Here is an 18,612-nt window from a genome sequence, read left to right as displayed (position 1 = left end):
CACGAATGCTATATTGTTTATTCTTGTACTTGTGTTATATCGTCAGCTTACCTGTGATCCATGAATTTAGTCGCACAATCCAACGTGTTCCGCCGCCTCGGCCGGGGGTATGACAAACCCAATTAACAATTTGAGTCATATTTATATCCTTCAATCCATACTTAGGGTAAAAAACAATTTTACCCCTTACCTAGTTTGGTCCAAGAGTAAGGCCCAAACTTTCCATCTAAAAGGCCCAAAAACCAATTATCCATCCAAGGCCCACATATGGCCCAATTTTCCAAATTAGGACCAAATCCTTACATGGAGCTTACCCTAAGGCCCACTAATTTTTCCTAATCGAAACACCTACATTCAGGTGGCCTAAAAAGGCCCCAAGCTACTAAGCCTAAAGAAAAGACCAAAGCTGAACCCAACATGCGAAGTGCACCTGACTAAGTATGTGAGGCATACCCAGCACGTACGCGATGCGTACTCTCTTGAGGGATTGTACGTTTAACGTACCTGCTTGTACGCCCATCGTACTCACCCATTCAACCAAAATTCGATTTCAGTCCTTAATCCATTAAGACATAGCTCCAAAACATATATATGACTTCCTTGAGCTAGAAAATCATGTAAAGGTGACAACTTTATGTTCATGCATAGCTAAATGAAGCTCTTAAGCTTAGAGAGGACTTAACAAATGACTTAATGCATGCATGTGACCAAAATTCCCATAAAGCTTTCACATTTATGCTTAAGGAGTCCAGTATGAACTCAGATCTAAAGAACAAGCCCCTAAAATGACTTCACTCTTCCAACAACCCAAAAAGGGACCAAAAGCATAATAAAACAAACTATGAAGAGATCTAAACATTTATAAGCCAAGATGTAAACTTGATACCTCAAAAAGCTTGCACACAAGATGATGATTCCGGATCCAAAACCTTCTCACCAAGCAAAGCAACTTCAAGCTTCTCTACTTCCTTCACAAAGGCAAAAATGGGCACCAAAGACTTCTTAATAACTTAAGAACACCATAAAGAGGCTTAAGGGTCGATTGTAGGTTTTTTTTGGCAATGGAGGCTGGTAAGGAGGACAACCATGAGGATTTAAGGCCTTTATATAGGTACAACACCCTAAATTAGGGTTTCAACATAACCCATGTACGCCCTGCGTACATATATGTACGCCGAGTGTACATGTCCAGAGTCTCGTCCCTACCTCACATCAGTACACTAAGCGTACCAAGTGGTACGCCTCGCGTACTCGCTTTACAGCTTGTACGCTAAGCGTACTAGGTGGTACGCCCCATGTACTGCTCAAGGGTGAAAATGCAAATCTTTTAATAACAAGGGAAATTAGAAACATACCAGGATTCAGGTGTTACACCAAGAATCATCGTCTATTAAATTTCCTAACTTCCTTTTCCTTCCTCTTAGATCTTTTAAGTCCCAAGGAATTTCTTAACAATTCGAGAACCAATTTACAATTTCTTTTTTTATTAAGTAGGAAAAGACCCTCGAAGAGTCGTCGTCTCTTAATTTTCTCAACTTCCTTTTTCTTCCTCTCAAATCTTTTAAATCCCAAGGCATTTCTTAACAGTTCAAGAAGCAATTTACAATTTTTTTTAAGCAGGAAAAGACCATCGAAGAGTCGTCGTCTCTTAAATTTCCCAGGTTCCTTTTCCTTCCTCTTAAATCTTTTAAGTCCGAAGGCATTTCTAACCGTTCAAGAAGCAATTTAATCGCCTTCACAAGGAGAATGGATTATGGATATCAATCAAAAGGTAATGTATTGCTTTTCTTTTCTCATTTGCTTTGTTTATCGATTTCTATAGATTTAGGTTTTGATTTTTGATTTTTGGGTTTGAATGGGACTTGATTTTCTAATTCCTAAAGCGGATTATGGATATCAACCTAAAGTTAATATATTACTTTTCTTTTCCATTTGGGTTGTTATCGATTTCTACAGTCGATTTATTCCTTTGCACAAGCTTCTTTACCTAGAGAAAATGTGTGATTTTGGTTGTCTATTAAGTGTTTGATGAAATGTCATACTGAAATCTACTTCTTGAATAAAATACAGGTAACATAGATTTACAATTTCATTTTGGTTGCATAGTATATTGATTCCAAATTTCTAATCAATGATCTAAATCCCTAAGAAATTACTCTAAGATGTTAATGGTGTTTTTCTTTAATATTTTACCGATTGTGAATGTAGAATGAATTGTGCTATCAAACAAGGGACAAGAAAAAGAAATTTACATCCATGGACTTCAATGGCATTTCAACTTTCTCCAAGTACAAGCATCTATAGTAGAGTTATAATAAAAAAAAAGGATGTTGAAATATTATTAGATATGGTGTGTGGGAACAGGATGACAACATGTATATGAAGAGTGAAGGGTGTGTCTTGGTTGTAGGTGAGAGAGTATTGATGACTCATTTTGGGGAGAGATGATATTTTTAGACAATGAACATATAAAAGTATAAACTAGCCACAAGAAAATAAAAGAAATGCGGATGGTCCCGAAGGTAAATCATATACAAAGAAAAAAAATGATTATAAGGTTTGAATATTGAAAGATTAGCTTTAAATATTTGGTTTCTAGTTATCTTTGATTTCACATGGTGCTAAAGAATATCTTGCATTATTCTATTAAGTAGTAGCTTTTTTAGTCCATGTGAAGCAAACGGTATAAAAGCCTCAAGAAAGAAGTATGCAAAGAGACAAGTTTTAACCACATGTTAACGAATGGAGACTTATATAGATAAACATATACTAATATAGCAATTCATGTATGTTTATGTTCAGTTGTAACCTCTAATGTATTAATTATTTTTAATAATAAAATTTCCAAAGGTTCTGTCATTTTTTACCAAAAACGTTTTAGTGAATTAGCACATATTACTGTTTCGTATATTAATCGAAACTATTTGATTATAATTCTTTTACTAAGAAGGGCCTCTTTTTTTTATCTTGCCTCGAGCCTTAAATTGGCTCTTCTTGGGAGATAGCAATAGAGAGCACTAAGCGTATAGTTGTAGGTTTGATAACCAGACTAAATGTCTCGAAAAAATCAATCATGACTTCTTGACTAAAACCCTGTGCTACCAATCGTGTTTTGTGTCATTCAATGATGGCATCCGATTTTCTTTTAATTCTGTAAATCCACTTACAACCGACAACATTAGTGTTAATGGGACATAAAACAAGAGACCATGTGTTATTTTTCATGAGAGCATCATACTCTGCCTTCATTGCAATTTTCCAACATGTGTGCTTAACAACTTGGGAGAAAGTTTGTTGTTCAATATTGAGGAGATGTAGAAAGATTAACATTAAGGTTTTTGGTTTTAGCGAGTTGGTGCTAGCACGGGTGAGCATAGGGTGTTGATTATTATCAGCAGGTCGATAATGAGAGAGAATAGGAGGATTTTGTCGAGCTCTTGATCTGGTTGTATATCGTTGATGGTGTGGAGTGGAGTAATGAAACCTAGGTGAGAGAATGTAAGTAGTTGTTAGGTTGGTGTTGGGAGTTTAAAGAGGTGACAAGTGGGACGAGGTTGTAAGGGAGGATTGGTTTGAGGGAAGTAGAGTGGAAAGTGAGCTTGGTGAATCGTTTCGGGTAAAAATAGTAGGAGTATTGTCTAGATTTGGTGTTGTTGGATGTGAAGGAGTAGATTGAAGGATATATGGAAAAACTTCTTCATTGAACACAACATGTCGAGAAATATAAATTCGAGATGTTGGTTGATGAAAGCAAAGATAGCCTTTGTGTGAAGCATTATATCTAAGAAAGATGCAAGGTTTGGAATGAAAATCAGTTTTGTGAGCATTGTATGGTATCGTAATCGGGAATTTTGTGGTAAAGTTTTTAATATGGTGATTCATACTGTAATAATGGTGTGATGGTACAGTTATATAAGTATATTGTTGTTTTAAAAAACATGTTCCCACAAAAGATGAGGTAGGGAAGATTGAGCTAAAATAGTTAACCCTTTTTGAACTATGATTTTGTTTTGACGTTCGATGGCTCTATTTTGTTCTTGAGTATTGGGAAAAGAAACGTGATGGATAATTCCATTTTCTTGAAGAAAAGAAGAGACATTTCGAAATTCCTCACCCCGATCTGTTTGTAAACTCTTTATATCATAGTCGAATTGTGCTTTTATCATAGTTCGAAATTGTGAGAAAGTAGAGAAAACTTGTGATTTATGAGATAAAAAATAGATCCATATAAACTTTTTGTAATCATCAACAAACAAAACAAAATATTGATTTCCATTCAAAGAAAATTTCGAGAAGGGACTCATACATCATAGTAAACAAGTTCAAAAGCTGTAGAGGAATTAACATGAGAAGAAGCAAGATGAAAACGATGAGTTTTTCCAAGTTGACATGAGTCACATACACTTGGAAATTTATTTAAGGAAATAGTAAGATTAAATGATGACACTAGTTTATGCAGAAGAGGTTCATGAGGGTGTGCTAGACGTCTATGTCATCCATGTAGAGATGTGCGAATACCAGTGAATATCATTGAAGGATGTTTTGATGTGGAATGTGGCAGCCGGTAGAGACGATGTTTAGCGTTCCCTCGAAGTATGGTTTGTCCCTGCAAGGTCTTAACATTACAATGATTAGGCCAAAACTCCATATAAACATTCTTATCTTTTGTTAATTTTGACACACTTTGAAGATTTTTAGTGAGCTCAGGAACAATAAGCAAAGTTGGTAATATTAAATTAGGCAAAGAAGAGGAGCCAACATGAGAAATACACAGATGGTTACCATTTCCCACTTGTAGCTTATCATCTCCTTTGTATTCTTCTGGAATATGCTTGTGCAGGTTCGGAGAGACGTGATCAATGGCCCCTATATCAAAATACCAAGCGGGGTCAATGACAGTGGAAGGGATGCTATGTTGTGCTACATGAGCTTGTCTAAGTTGTTGTTTAGGATTGGGTCGCCTAGATGGAAAATCAGGTTATAGACTACTTCAATTGTACATGTTTATCTCTTCTTAAAAGAAGCATATTCAGGATTGGGAGTTGTGGTGGCTGGAGTAACAATCACTGCAGGAGCATTAGTAGTGGTCGGATAAGCAACGATAGTCGAAACATCAGTTGTGGTGGGCGGTAGATTAGGATGGAGGATAAAATCCTCCAAATCAAATGTTTCAAGTGTTGAAACAATTGTTGTGCACCAGAGAGTATAATTGTCTCTATCAAATTTGGTTGTGATAGATGGAATTTGGAAATTTAGGGGGGGCATTGTTGATACCAAGATTAAGGAGGCTAGGAGAGCGTGTTGTCATCGAGGGTATCATGAGCAAAAAATTATGAGAGAGTAAAGGAGATCAAAGCTCTAATACCATGAGAGCATATATGTTTCTGTGTGTATTATAAACAAGAACGAACATGAGTATTTTTAAAGTGAGATAGAAAGAGAGTGAATATCTACTTTGGACTAAATCTAAGTTACAACTACATCAATTGTACATGTTTATCATTATGCTATTAAACTTGATAATTTTTTTGAATATTGATAACTTTTTTAATGTTCGTTCAATCATATATATATATATATATATATATATATATATATATATATATATATATATATATATATATATATATATAAAGAGAGAAAGAGAGAGAGAGAGAGAGAGAGAGAGAGAGAGGTAGGTATGTTCAAATGTTTCTCACATCTATTGTGTGCTAGAATGCACCAATAGAAATTTAATATTAATTATATGTATATTAAATGCTATCCATACTTATAACTCATTTTTATGGAAACCAATTAAATTTGTGATTAATGTCAACAACAATATTCTTTCAGAATGAATTCATATCTAGAAACAAAATTAGATCTCATATATAAAATACACCCTCGTTCTTCATATTCCACGCATTTTTATTGTATTTTAAGTGAATGAGTCCTGAAACAAAATTAGATCTCATATATAAAAACGTAGATGCGAATTCATTCTGAAAGAATGTTATTGCTGATATTAATAACGGATTTAATTAGTTTCCATAAAAAAATTATAATTATGGATATCATTTAATATACATATAATTATGGAAATCATTTAATATCTATATTTATTTAATTAAATAATTATTTAATTTACTAAATTCATATTGGTGCATTCTAGCACACAATAAATGTAAGAAACAAAATAACCTAGCCCTATATATATATATATATATATATATATATATATATATATATATATATATATATATATATATATATATATATATATATGTATGTATGTATAGAAGTAGGTTCATGCGAAAACATAAATATCTTGCGAAAACGCGAAAACAAATTTTATCTTATGAAAATCACACACATGTACTAAAAAAAATAAATTTATTAGCAATAAATTAAAGATAGTAAGCTTACATTGGATGGTGTTATGACAATATAGATTTAAAGACGGTTTTAATAATTATTTTTTTTCACGTCCTTAATCATTTTTAAATTCATGTTTTCATAATAAAAATGCTAAAAATCATACTTTGCTAATATGAAACAATTTCTCATCTATCATCGATTATCATAATGTATTTTAAAGTTTGGATGAATTATTTTCCAAAATATAATGTTGAGGTGACACAATATCATAGGTTTTTCTTGTTTTCGTGTTTTCACAAATTATTTGCATTTTCGCATTAACCCTCTTTTATATATAATTATATATAATTATATATATATATATATATATATATATATATATATATATATATATATATATATATATATATATATATATATATATAGAGAGAGAGAGAGAGAGCTAGGTTCAAATGTTTTTAGCAAATAGGGTGTGACTAAATGCACCAATGAGAATTCAAGAATAATAAATCATCAAATAAATTAAAAAGGGTATAATGGTAAACTTCCTATATCTAATTATGGTAAAAAATAATTCAATGAATATCTTCTTAATTAGTTTAACCCTACAAAGCCCACATCCCTAACCTTATTAAGTACGGCGGCTTCCTTAAATCATCGATACCTCAATTCCTCTTTTCCACCAGAAATCGATCCTTACATCCGAGCACCACCGTCTGCCTATTATCCGCCATCATGATAGCAACTTCTAGATCCTCTATTCAACTGCTCTTCTTCCACAGCTGCATGTTTGTCGGCCTATTATGATCAGAAAGAGGCTAGAAGTGAGGGTTCGATGGTGTTGGTGGATCGCTAGCATAGGCGATGGAGGGAGGCCGGCAGCGCAGGGCTGCTCCCCTCGACTCCATTCTTCTTCTGGTCCGATCGTCTTGAAACACAAGGGTGGTTGCAAATTGTCACACCCCAAAACTGGAACGGCGGAAACGTTCTCGGGTGGAGGACGTCATGTCAAGTATCACAACATATGCAGTATAGTAATCAAAGTACAACAACCATTGCATTAAGAGTAATAATTTTTACATAGGTTACATTTCATAGCAACATCAAAGTAATACAGAGAATAATATAGATGCAGCTTGGTACTAGGCTGACTTCACAAAAGCTCCCCGGATGTACCTGTCTATCGACGACCTGAGAATACAAGTTATTTTGAAAGCGAGTATCAACATTTTTATAATGCTGGTGAGTTCATAAGTAATTAATGACGTTAGTACAAATATACATTGATATTCAAAATAACCTCATGAAAAATGGTAGTTTAGAATCTACAGAGTATTAGAATTCTTTCCATAAAATCCTATATTTCATAAATAAAAGCAGTCATCTACCAAGACCCGACAAATTTATGTTTTAAGGAGTAATTTTCCCGAAATACTATCATTATCAAAATACAGTTTTGACTTTGAAGGAACTATGAGGAAATCACAAGTAAAAATACTAGGGAAAATAACATATACCTCAGTTGTAATACTACTGACTAAAGCAAATGAAAACATAGACTCCAGGAGAGTATCGAATGAATGATACGCCTGGCTCAATCTAACACAAGGAAGCACAGACTCCAGACAATATCAAATGAACGATACAACTAGAAAAGTCTAAAACAAGGAAATACAGACTCCAAACAGTATCGAATGAACGATACAACTAGCAAAGTCTAAAATAAGGAAATACAGACTCCAGACAGTATCGAATGAACGATACAGCTAGCAAAGTCTAAAATATCTGGTAAATTTAAGTGGGTTGGTTTAAAGGTTTATAACATCACCTAGTATATAACTAGGAAAATAGGTTAAGATGGTTTCAAAAATACCATGATAATTCTTGTTACCTTAAAGCCATGAATTATAAGGTAAACATAAAGATACTCGTAACCATACTGATTAACAATCGAATACTTGATGTCCTGCTGGCGTCGGAATGAATGTGACATTTGTCACCCCTTGGTTTGGTCGGCCGGGGACTGTAGCTAGCAGTCAGGGGGAGTGTCTTTCCCGTATAGATCTATACACACAATGCACGCTCTCCCTCCAGGAGACCCTGGTTACCAACTTGACAACGGTGGAATCCGTGTCCCGAGGATGTATCTTGTATTTCGAATTCTATTATAAGTATTGGAATAATTATATAGACTTACGAATGAACTAACTCCTTTTTAATTCTCCGTACTAGAAAGAGTAAATAGAAATCTCATAACTATTCCTATAATAGTTACTAATGTTTCAGGTATATGATTGGTGAATGGAAGGATGCCCTTGTTACCCAAGGGAAACGAACTGTTCGATGGAAGCGTTTATGTCTAAACATGTATAAATGATATATAATTAATAATTAACCAACCTTCGGACGGATAACCGATACCCACCAGACCACATCCCAACGAGGAAAAGGAAATTGGGCGAACTAGCCGTTTTAAGCCCTTTAAACATTATTTATATAACTATACAAATATAGGCATGCATTTAACGAAATAAAATCATAGAAGAAAACTCTGGTAAAAACGTCTGGAAAATCCTTACAAATAAGAATTTATGACTCGATCTCAGTTTATAAAACAAGCTTTTGAAAACGATTTGATAAAATAGTTTAAGTGAAGAAAACCTTTAGAAAGCCTTTAACAAGAAATTACGACTTGATGTCTCTTTAGTAAACAAGCTTTGAAAACTTTGGATAACCTTTTAATAATCTAAAAAGGGATATTAATACTTTAACAAGATGCGAAAACATGATTTGGAAATATTAAGCTGGATAAAGCAGTTTAATATGCAATAATCTATTTTGCTATACAGTTATTAATCACATGTCATTTATCTAATAACTGTACAATTCAACTTGTATTCCCCCTATAAAAGCAATTAAAATCATTTAAAAGGTTGTTTCAGGGGTATGAACTCACCTGACGTGGGAGATTTGGATGAATGGACGGTATAGGACGCTAGGCGTCAAGTGAGGATTTGAACACACACCCGGATCCTATTTAACATATAATGATACATTTAAGTATCTAATTAGTCATTTAATAACTAATTAAGCAAGTAAGGATGTCCTACTACATGACAACACTTTGCTACAAGTGCTAGGAGTACCAAGGGCTGCATATGAAGAGTGTATAGTCCCACTTTGGAGGTTACTCCTCAAATGGTAATACCTAGTGGTGTTTCCGGTTTTGGAAACATATCTACCATGAGTTTACGGCCGTAAACTCCTGGGTGGGTGTATTTGTGTGCTTTAAGGCTTCATGCTTCACAAGGAAAGGTTCTAGGGTTGATTCAAGGGCTATGGAAGTGATTGGGGCTCAAAATGGACACTTTATGGAGTTTACGGTCCTTGGACCACTCCCTTGGGAGTTTACGGCCGTAAACACATGAGCTTACGATCGTAAACTCATGTTAGTCCATTTCTTTTGTGCTTTTGTGGTTCTAGGTCATGCATGCAAGGTTCTAGTCATTTATACAAGCATTGGAAGGTGTTAAGGGCACTTAAATACCCTTAAAAGGTGTTTACGCTTTTGGGAGACCTTCCCAAACCGTAAAATCATGCTTGTCCCTTCAATTCATGTTCTTGGGGTCCCTAATTCATGCAAGTAAGGTTCTACTTAATCACACAACCATTAGAAGGCATTAGGGGCATCTAAACACCTCTAGGAGGTGTTTACGGTTTTTGGGATGATCTCCCCAAACCGTAAACCCATAATATCATGGGGAAAAGATAATTTTCGAATGCTAAACTCATCTAGGAAGCGATTTATGCTAGTTGTCAAGGCTTAGAATGAACCAAGGCACACTTTGGCACCCAATTTGGAGTTTACGGTCCAAGAACACCTTGCACCGTAAACACCTTGTTCTTGGTGTTCTTCAAGGTTTTGTCATGTATTTAAATCAAACAACTAGCTAGGAGGAGTATACTTACGTATAGGAAGCTTGAATGATTGATTTGGCGGATTTGACGGGATGAATTTATGATAGTTGAGAGAGAATCCTTGGGTGTTCTTGAGGTGGAAGTTGGAAAAATGAGTGAAAATGACTAAGTGTCATATATATACTCTCGGGGTTCGCGGTCAAAAACTCCGAGTTTCGTCCGTAAATTCCAAATTTTGGAGTTCCGCGACTTACGCTAAACACGGCAACTCTAAATTTTTCTTCCTTATTTTTGGTTCGCTTGACGAATATTATTTAAAATATTCCAACGGGCTTAAATCCGGCCAAAAATATTTTGGGATAAATTTGGCTGATTTTTGACGTGCTTAATTACGGAGTTAAAACAAACGGAAATTTCGGATTGTCACACAAATTGGGAGTTGTAAGGCAACAGTAAGTCGTATGGGGTGGTGGCAATCAGCAGGTGGGTGGAATCGGTGATGGAGGAAGCTGGGCAACAATGATTCAATCAATAGGTAAAGGCTCCTTCTTTTCTTTTTGTTCTTGTTTGATTTGGCAGAACTACATAGGTGTTCGTTTGATTAAGAATCGATGGATGTTTGTAGAAATGCCTCAAAGAGAATTTGGCAACTTTGTTGTAGAAATGGCCTGAAAGAAAATTTGATTTCTATGTTGCACGCCAGGTGTTCGTAGAAATGCCTCAAAGAGTATTTCTTTTATTTTCTTCATTAAACCTTTGATATGTTTTTTTTGTTGTTTTATTAACTCCTTATTTGTTAATTACCTGATTAGCATCAATCTTTGCTATTGGTATTTGATTTTTTTAATCAATTTAGGGTGAAGATTTGATTAAGGGTTTAGAAGAGAGTTTCACAAATTTGAGACATTTTAGAACTTAAACATTGTATGAATGAGAAAACTCTTCTCAAAAGCATTTGTAATCATCTGATTAAATAAGCTATATGTGGAAAATATCAAAATCTAACCTTCTAATATTTGAAAATTATTAAACTTAACATATTCCACTGTTCACAATTTTATAATCTTGATTTAGTAGCAAATTTTATGTATTCTGTCAGAATGTATTCTATGTATTCTATCATATTCTATGTATTCTTCTAGAATATATAAAGTGCTAGGAATTGCAAGTAACATTCTAGTAATTCTGACAGAATGCATTTATACATTCTATGCTTTAGAATGTTTATATATAGAGAAATACGATTGCAAATGGAAAATCACATGCTTTTAATTCTTTATAGTGACATGTAAAGTTATAACTAGCAGATTTTATTCTATGTATTCTGCGAGATTGTATTCTATGTATTATGCAAGATTGTGTTCTGTGTATTCTACCGGAATGAATTATATGTATTCTCCCAGAATGTATAAATTAATAGGAATTGCAAGCAACATGTTTTTAACCATTATTAGTTTTTGTTGCATTTGTGATAGGAATGGTCGGAATAATGGCTTGAAGACCTGATAAGAATGACTTGAAGAATGAGCCAAAGATTGATGACACTCACAGTTTAAGAATGTTCTTATTTTTTAAGAATTACACTTGTATTTATTCATTAACTGTATATTCTAGAATGCTGATTTTTTATGATATTCTTTTAGAATATGTATAAATATATTAAAATGTAGAAGGCTATTAGTATGTAAAAATATGTATGAATTTGTATTTAAGTTCGAATGTATATGAAAATATTAAAATGTTGTTATTCTTCAACTAGGAGTTCAAGAATTCTGTTATTCTTCGTTAATATTCTACTAGAATAAAACTCTGAAAGAACATCATTCAAACAAAAATCCATTCTGACGGAATAAAATCGGTTATGTTTACAAATTATGTTTAGAATTAATTTAAAAAATTCAGATTTTAAAATTAAAAGTGTTAATGATCCCTTAAAATCCGAAAATTACCTTTTTTAAAATAGGTTAATTTACCAAAATACCCTTTTGCTGAAATTTGTGTGATTATATGGTACATGCTACTCTATTGTAATATCATAGACCCTCATATCATAATCATTGATTTTATTCATCCGGTGGTCCAGATCTGTGCACACAATAGTTAGTAAAAACAAAATACTAAGCCTATATATATATATATATATATATATATATATATATATATATATATATATATATATATATATATATATATATATATATATAAAAGAGGTACTACACCTACTGCATAATATACAATCAATTTATTCATACCTTTTAATACTCCTATCACATTTCCGTTTTACATATTAGTTGCATTAAATATTCACATTTTCGTTTGACAAATTAATGGCATTAACATTGAAATTTCATAAATTGAATCAAAAAAAGTAAACATACTATTTTTCTCCTCTGTCCTCTATACTCGCATTTTCCCTCAAACAAATAGCAAAAACCCTATTTTGAAAAGCCGACATCGCACCTCATCCGCCTAACTCATCGTCATCATCACCATCGGTAGTGAATCACCACCCACTCTCCAACCTCGCACCACTCACTGTATTTGTATCTGATCGCCGTCGCCGCCACCTACTGTGCTCTAGCAACACTTTTCGGTGACAGGAAGCCACCATGCTCTCTCTTTATCTCCTCTATCCTCTACACTCTCACTACTCGCTTGAGATTACTTTGAGGATTAGCAGCTTTCAGATGAGATCCAAGCACTCCATCAACTGTAAGTTTTTTTTTAAATGCAAATTCGAAGTTGAAATTGTCATGTTCAATAGAAATGAATCTGAAAAAGGGGCTCAATGAAGATTGAATTTGATGTCAGAATTAATGTGCAAATACAGATTCTTTGTTCCAGTTTTGATGTCAGACCTAGCTCTTTCAAATTATTACATGTTTGAGTGTCATCTGTGTGTCTCTAGCCTCAAAACCCACGTCTGTATAAGGTCAAAATGCTTAAGGGTATCGCTAGTCACCCAAGGCAAAGTTTTGTTTTTGAGGTTTCAGCTTTGCTGGGATATTTGTTCTCTCAGAGTGTTAATTTGGTAATAGTAATGCCCGAAAACACGTGTTTTATGAATTGCTGATGAAACAAGTGACTTTTTGAATTTGTTTGCTTGTTGCTCTTGTTGTTGAACCCTAACTTCAATTTTACAAAAAGAAACAACCTTTTTGACATCAGAAGCGAAACTTTCTTTGGCATTCCTAGACCCTGGTATACTCATTTAAATAAAAAGAGTTGATTTTGTTCATGAACATTTCAGTAAACACTTATTTGTACATGTAAAAATGCAAATATATTGAAAGAATGAATCATATGCTGATAAAGTAAAAAGAAATTGGTATTTAAAGCTGCATATTTTCAATTCAAGATGGATAATCAGTACCAGATAGATGTCATTTCCAGCTTTCTTAATTTGATTGTAGAGATGTGGTGCTTAGGATTTGAACATTACTGATTATATTGTTATCTGAAATTCATCTATGATTTATCCAAACAAAAACAGTTTTACTGGCTTTATCATATTCCTACAGGTGCTCAAAATGTGAGCTCTTAAAGGCCACTTAGGCAATTCGTTACAGGTAAAGACAAGTCAACAGGTAGAAATTCAAAGGGTCGTATCACAATTTTCCACAGAGGGGGAGGGGCAAAACGGTCACAAAGAACAATTGACCTAAAACGCAACACTTCAACAGTTGGCGTAGTTAAACGAATCGAATACGACCCAAATTGCACTTCACGTATCGATGTGGTCAGATGGGTCGAAGGGATAGCCGTTGACCGCCCGAAAAAAGTCAACTCCCTCCAAAAAAAACTTCACCCCACCCCCCAAGATCCTACCCTCCATCTCCATCAAAGGTTAGTTTTCATTCTCTTCAATTCCCGGAATGTTAGAAGACAAAAAGGTGGAATCTTTAAGGCCTAAAATAGATCATGTAGTGGTTGGACTTTCAAAAGGTAGTAGGAACTTGAGTAGTCAAAGTCAAAGTCAAACGAGGACCCACATGAGAAATGTTAAGGATGTTTTCTTGTCTGCTTTTTCATCTTCAAATGGGAAAAAAAGACATGATGCTCCTTATTCGTTTGTGAACGTGTTGGGTGTTCCAAGAATGGCGGTGGCAGGGGCAAAACCGGAATTTTTTGTTCAAAGAATGAAAGATGATGTGAAAGAGAATGAAAGTCTGTTGCTTAATGAGGTAAAAAGGTGGGATAAGGATAGTGTTGTATGAGGGCATAAGATGAAACGAAAAGCAGTTGTTTCTTGGGAGAGATTGAGACAAAGGGGGATTTTAGGGGTTGTTAATGAGTCGGAGTCAAAGTCAAATGTGAGAGAAAGTGAAAAGATGGGAAATTTGGAGTGGATCGAGCTTCTGTGAGTTATATATTGGCTACCTAAGTGTCGATTTATCTGTTACCTAAGTGTCGATTTATCTGTTACCTGTCTGTTGTGACAAAAAAAACAACATAAATCATAATTATACTGAAAAAAATAAATATTTAATCGGGTTTGTAATCAAGAGTGTATATTTATATATTATTATTTTAATTATACTGATAATTGTTTATATGTAGTAAACTATTTGTGCAAAAAAATTAATCGTCTCTGCAATTTAATTTTTGAATAAAATATCCGCACCCGGCATTTGGCGCGGGTAAACGGCTAATATATATATATATATATATATATATATATATATATATATATATATATATATATATATATATATATATATATATATATATATATATATATATATATATATATATATATATATATATATATATATATATATATATATATATATATATATATATATATATATATAGCAATTTTATCATAGATAAAGTTTATTTGAGCTTTTAAATTTAAAAATGTTTACAAACGGGGTATCCGGTGTCCGCCAGTTTCGGTTCCTCTTCCAACATTCAAGAAAATGCAGGTTCTGATTTTGGTTCAAGATTATTAGGATTGGTACCAGTTATGCTCGTTGATGTCCCATAAATGCGAAGGCATTTATCTTCACAATCAAACACCTTCTTTTTTTTTTTTTTTACTGTGACCATCTCCAACACCTTGTGCATGAACTCACGTGACATTTCCATGATATAAATTGAAAATGCATAAAACGATACTTTTTATTTAATGCGATGAAGTCTAGCAAATTATGTTGATTGCGACGAGAGAAACTAGAAAGCTTTCTTCTAAATTTTGTCCTTATTCCATGAATAAATTATTTCAAACTAATATTATTAAAGAAAAAAAAGATGGGTTTTATATGTATACATTAAATATAATAAATAAATTAACTCTTTAAAAAAATATATCCCCTGACAATAATTAGTCTATATAAGGTAGGTTACCAAAAAGAGACTAGCTTGGCTTCCATTTCTTACATTTAACCCAAAAAAAGTATATTTCCATTTCTTAAATTTAACCCAAAAACCAAAAAAACGTAAATGTTACTGAAACCTATGACCAATTATGTACAAGAAATTTACAATTTTCTATACTCAATAATGACATCAAAATCAATAACTCTTTTCTTTCAATCATTTCCACCAACAATTTTTTTCCCATCAAATCGGTTGATCTTCAGATTCTGGATCCATATCAACACCTGCTTTAATAATTAAAAAACATATCAATGGAAGTGTTGTTATTTTTACTTATCTTTTGCATTTAACCAAATTATAAAGACACCCATGATATCATAATAGGGTATTTATGTAAAGATGTTTAAACTGAAAATATTAATACGTACAATGGCTTAATAAGAAAAAAAATTGAAAGTACACTTATCGGTGTTATTCAAAACACTAGGATCAATTGGCTCGTTCCTTTTGGCTCTAAAAACACCCCATAGATAGTACTTCCCTTGAAACCCTGTAAAAAGTTTGATATCTTAAATTCCAGCAAGCAAATAAAAGCTTAACCAATAATAAGGATGAGGAGGGCATTATCGTCTTTTGCATAGAAAAAAGATCGAGAGCAAGTCTTATCATCCCACTTTTTTTTTTGGGAGATAGGGGTGGGTCAGTCTATGTCTCAACATTGTACAACTTGTTTTGTCATGTCAGTCTGTATAAAGAGTCTAATGCATGTCAAACACAGTACAACTCACTCCTGAAAAACGGAGGCAGAGCAGCAGAAGTGAAAATCAAAAGGTCTGCATTTTTCACTTCGCCTCGCATTGCAAGCTCTTCATCCATCATGTCTAGCACCAGCTGATCAAAAGCCCTTTCGTTTCTGAATTCAATATAAACCTCCAAAACTTTGATATAAAAATAAATAAACAATTAATCAAGAGAAAATGCAAGAAACAACTATCTACTATTATAGCATCCTACTTTGATTTTGCATTTTACTTTCAACTTTTTCTTATTAATGCAATGTACTTTGGTTATTTAGGCATTAGACTTTGAAAAAAAAATCCAATTCTTGCATTTAACCCTAATTCTTTTATAGGAATAAATGAAAGTAGGATTATATAATAAACAAATCAATATAAGTGCATTTACTATTTCTTGCATTTAACCCAAAAGTAAAACGAAGCTTACATTGGGTCTCCTGGAAAAAAGTAGAGGGCTACATGATCATCAGATGGCTCACAATCTTGGAAACTTTTTGGCCATAAGAAAGTCTTGGGATGCATTTCAAGAATAAGCAATGATGGCATCATATTTGCTTCTTCAAAGACTTTACCACAAGCTTTGGTTGATAAATGTCCCACAAATCCTTCAAATAAATCATCATAATCTGTTCCTAGGACCTTGATGCTACCCCTGTCCATTGTTGAGAGAACAAGAAATGCTAAACATAAGAAACAGCACACAATAATAACACAAGTTAGCAAATAAAATTATGATCAGGAATTCAGGATCCTTACCTCCATACTGGATCGAGGATTGGTTGTGCATGTTTATAATAATTATCTTCTTCTTGTACATTATTCTCAAAATTTGGCATTTGAGAAACTTCGTGTTCTTTTTTCTTGTTTGTAAGGTTTTTCTCTAGTAAAGGGTGAAAAAGAACCTCCTTTGTCTCTGCTATTAAAGAAGCAATATCCCTTTCTTTCTTTTCTTTCTTCTTCTTCTTATGATGAACTACTGACTCTGTTGTTTTGCAGTTTTCACCATCACAAGAAGACCTAAAAGGCTTATCTCCTCTTAGGATCACACTGGGATAGCTTATGATCATGTCATCAATGATCCTATTAATGTGTTGATTTTGTTGAGCAATCCGTGCTTCCCATTCATCAAATTCATTCATATTGGAACAACTGGAACTTGAATCGGAGTCTGAGGATGAACTTTCACTGATAGACATTTTGAAAGTTGAAAATCAGAAAATCAGATGAAAGATACAGTAATAGAAGTAAGGAAATAAATATATCCTTACCTCAATATTGGATCAATGTTTGTCTTTACTTCATTTTTCTGGGGTGGTGAAGATGTAACTTGGGGTGAAGTGACTTGATTTTGAACTGGTGGTTTGCAACTTTCACAATACCAAATGACACACTTAGTGAATGTCTTAGGTATTACCTTTAAGCAGTATCTGAAGAACGAAAATATGCAAAATCTTTTCGTTAAAAGCTCCAAATGCTATGATACAAAGACCTCAAGATATGTATAAAGTTCTTTTAACAATACATGGAGTACTTGATTGTCTCTCTCCAAAACCAATCCTTGAGGAGAGAGATGGAGGAGATGAGACTAGGATTATTCCTTTTTGATGAACCATTTAAGGTGCAGAAATCGAGTGTATACACAATTGGTTAGAACTTAAGTGATGAAAAGAGCTAAGTGCAGAAGTTGGAATGAAAGGTAAAGCGGAAAAGAACAACAATGCATATACCTGTGAATGACAAATTCCAAACACTTCACGCAGTAAACAAAGGCATTGGTGAATCCTTCATTACCACAGGTCTGGCATACGAAATCCTCCTACAGTAACAGATAAAAAAATCTGGCAATCTTAGCATTACTCGAGTACTCGACATTAAAACCAAATGCATTTCTCCTCAAATTGAACACAGATTATTATACATGGGGATTAGGGCACAGCAGAGCATGGTACGCCGCACAAAAACAAGTTAATAAACGCAAATTTAATAAAGTTCCATTAGTAGCTTAATGAATAAGAAAGAACAAACTTATTACTGCGAATACACCCAATAACTTCGAAAATACTTGGTATTGAAATACAAACCTTCTCGAACGGAGGAATTGGTTCCATCTCCTTTAGTTTTTTCATGCAGCTATCTTCAATCGCGAACTGTCTCCTACAGGTTCTAAATGTATCTATCAGAGATAAGAAAAAACCTAGGGGTTGATGGCGGTAGA

At 33.6% G+C, this 18,612-nt stretch overlaps 2 protein-coding genes across 5 annotated transcripts; one reads left to right on the top strand and one right to left on the bottom strand.

Moving 5' to 3' along the window:
• Positions 1 to 14,153: 14,153 nt before the first annotated feature.
• Positions 14,154 to 14,495, top strand: LOC128132913 (60S ribosomal protein L2, mitochondrial-like). The gene has a single exon (XM_052769915.1). It carries the CDS (start codon positions 14,154 to 14,156, stop codon positions 14,493 to 14,495), a length of 342 nt encoding a protein of 113 aa, XP_052625875.1.
• A 1,100-nt stretch (positions 14,496 to 15,595) lies between these two features.
• LOC111883682 (uncharacterized) lies at positions 15,596 to 18,612 on the bottom strand. 4 transcript variants are annotated; one of them, XM_042900327.2, is made up of 8 exons: positions 18,479 to 18,612; positions 18,125 to 18,213; positions 17,666 to 17,824; positions 17,154 to 17,582; positions 16,825 to 17,049; positions 16,389 to 16,513; positions 16,029 to 16,150; positions 15,596 to 15,884 (listed from the first exon to the last, which is right to left on the bottom strand). In XM_042900327.2, exons 1-7 carry the CDS (start codon positions 18,521 to 18,523, stop codon positions 16,035 to 16,037), a joined length of 1,188 nt encoding a protein of 395 aa, XP_042756261.1. In that variant the 5' UTR covers positions 18,524 to 18,612; the 3' UTR covers positions 15,596 to 15,884; positions 16,029 to 16,034. The 4 variants fall into 4 exon arrangements, 3 of the variants coding, with proteins under 3 accessions (XP_042756261.1, XP_023735770.1, XP_023735771.1); XM_023880002.3 differs by having other exon boundaries at positions 15,596 to 15,887; positions 16,061 to 16,150; XM_023880003.3 differs by having other exon boundaries at positions 16,061 to 16,150.

The sequence above is a fragment of the Lactuca sativa genome, chromosome 3, assembly GCF_002870075.4.
Source record: "Lactuca sativa cultivar Salinas chromosome 3, Lsat_Salinas_v11, whole genome shotgun sequence".
Taxonomy (NCBI): Eukaryota; Viridiplantae; Streptophyta; class Magnoliopsida; order Asterales; family Asteraceae; genus Lactuca; species Lactuca sativa.
Note: the sequence above shows the minus strand (reverse complement) of the source record. Positions and strands in the feature narration are given on the sequence as shown.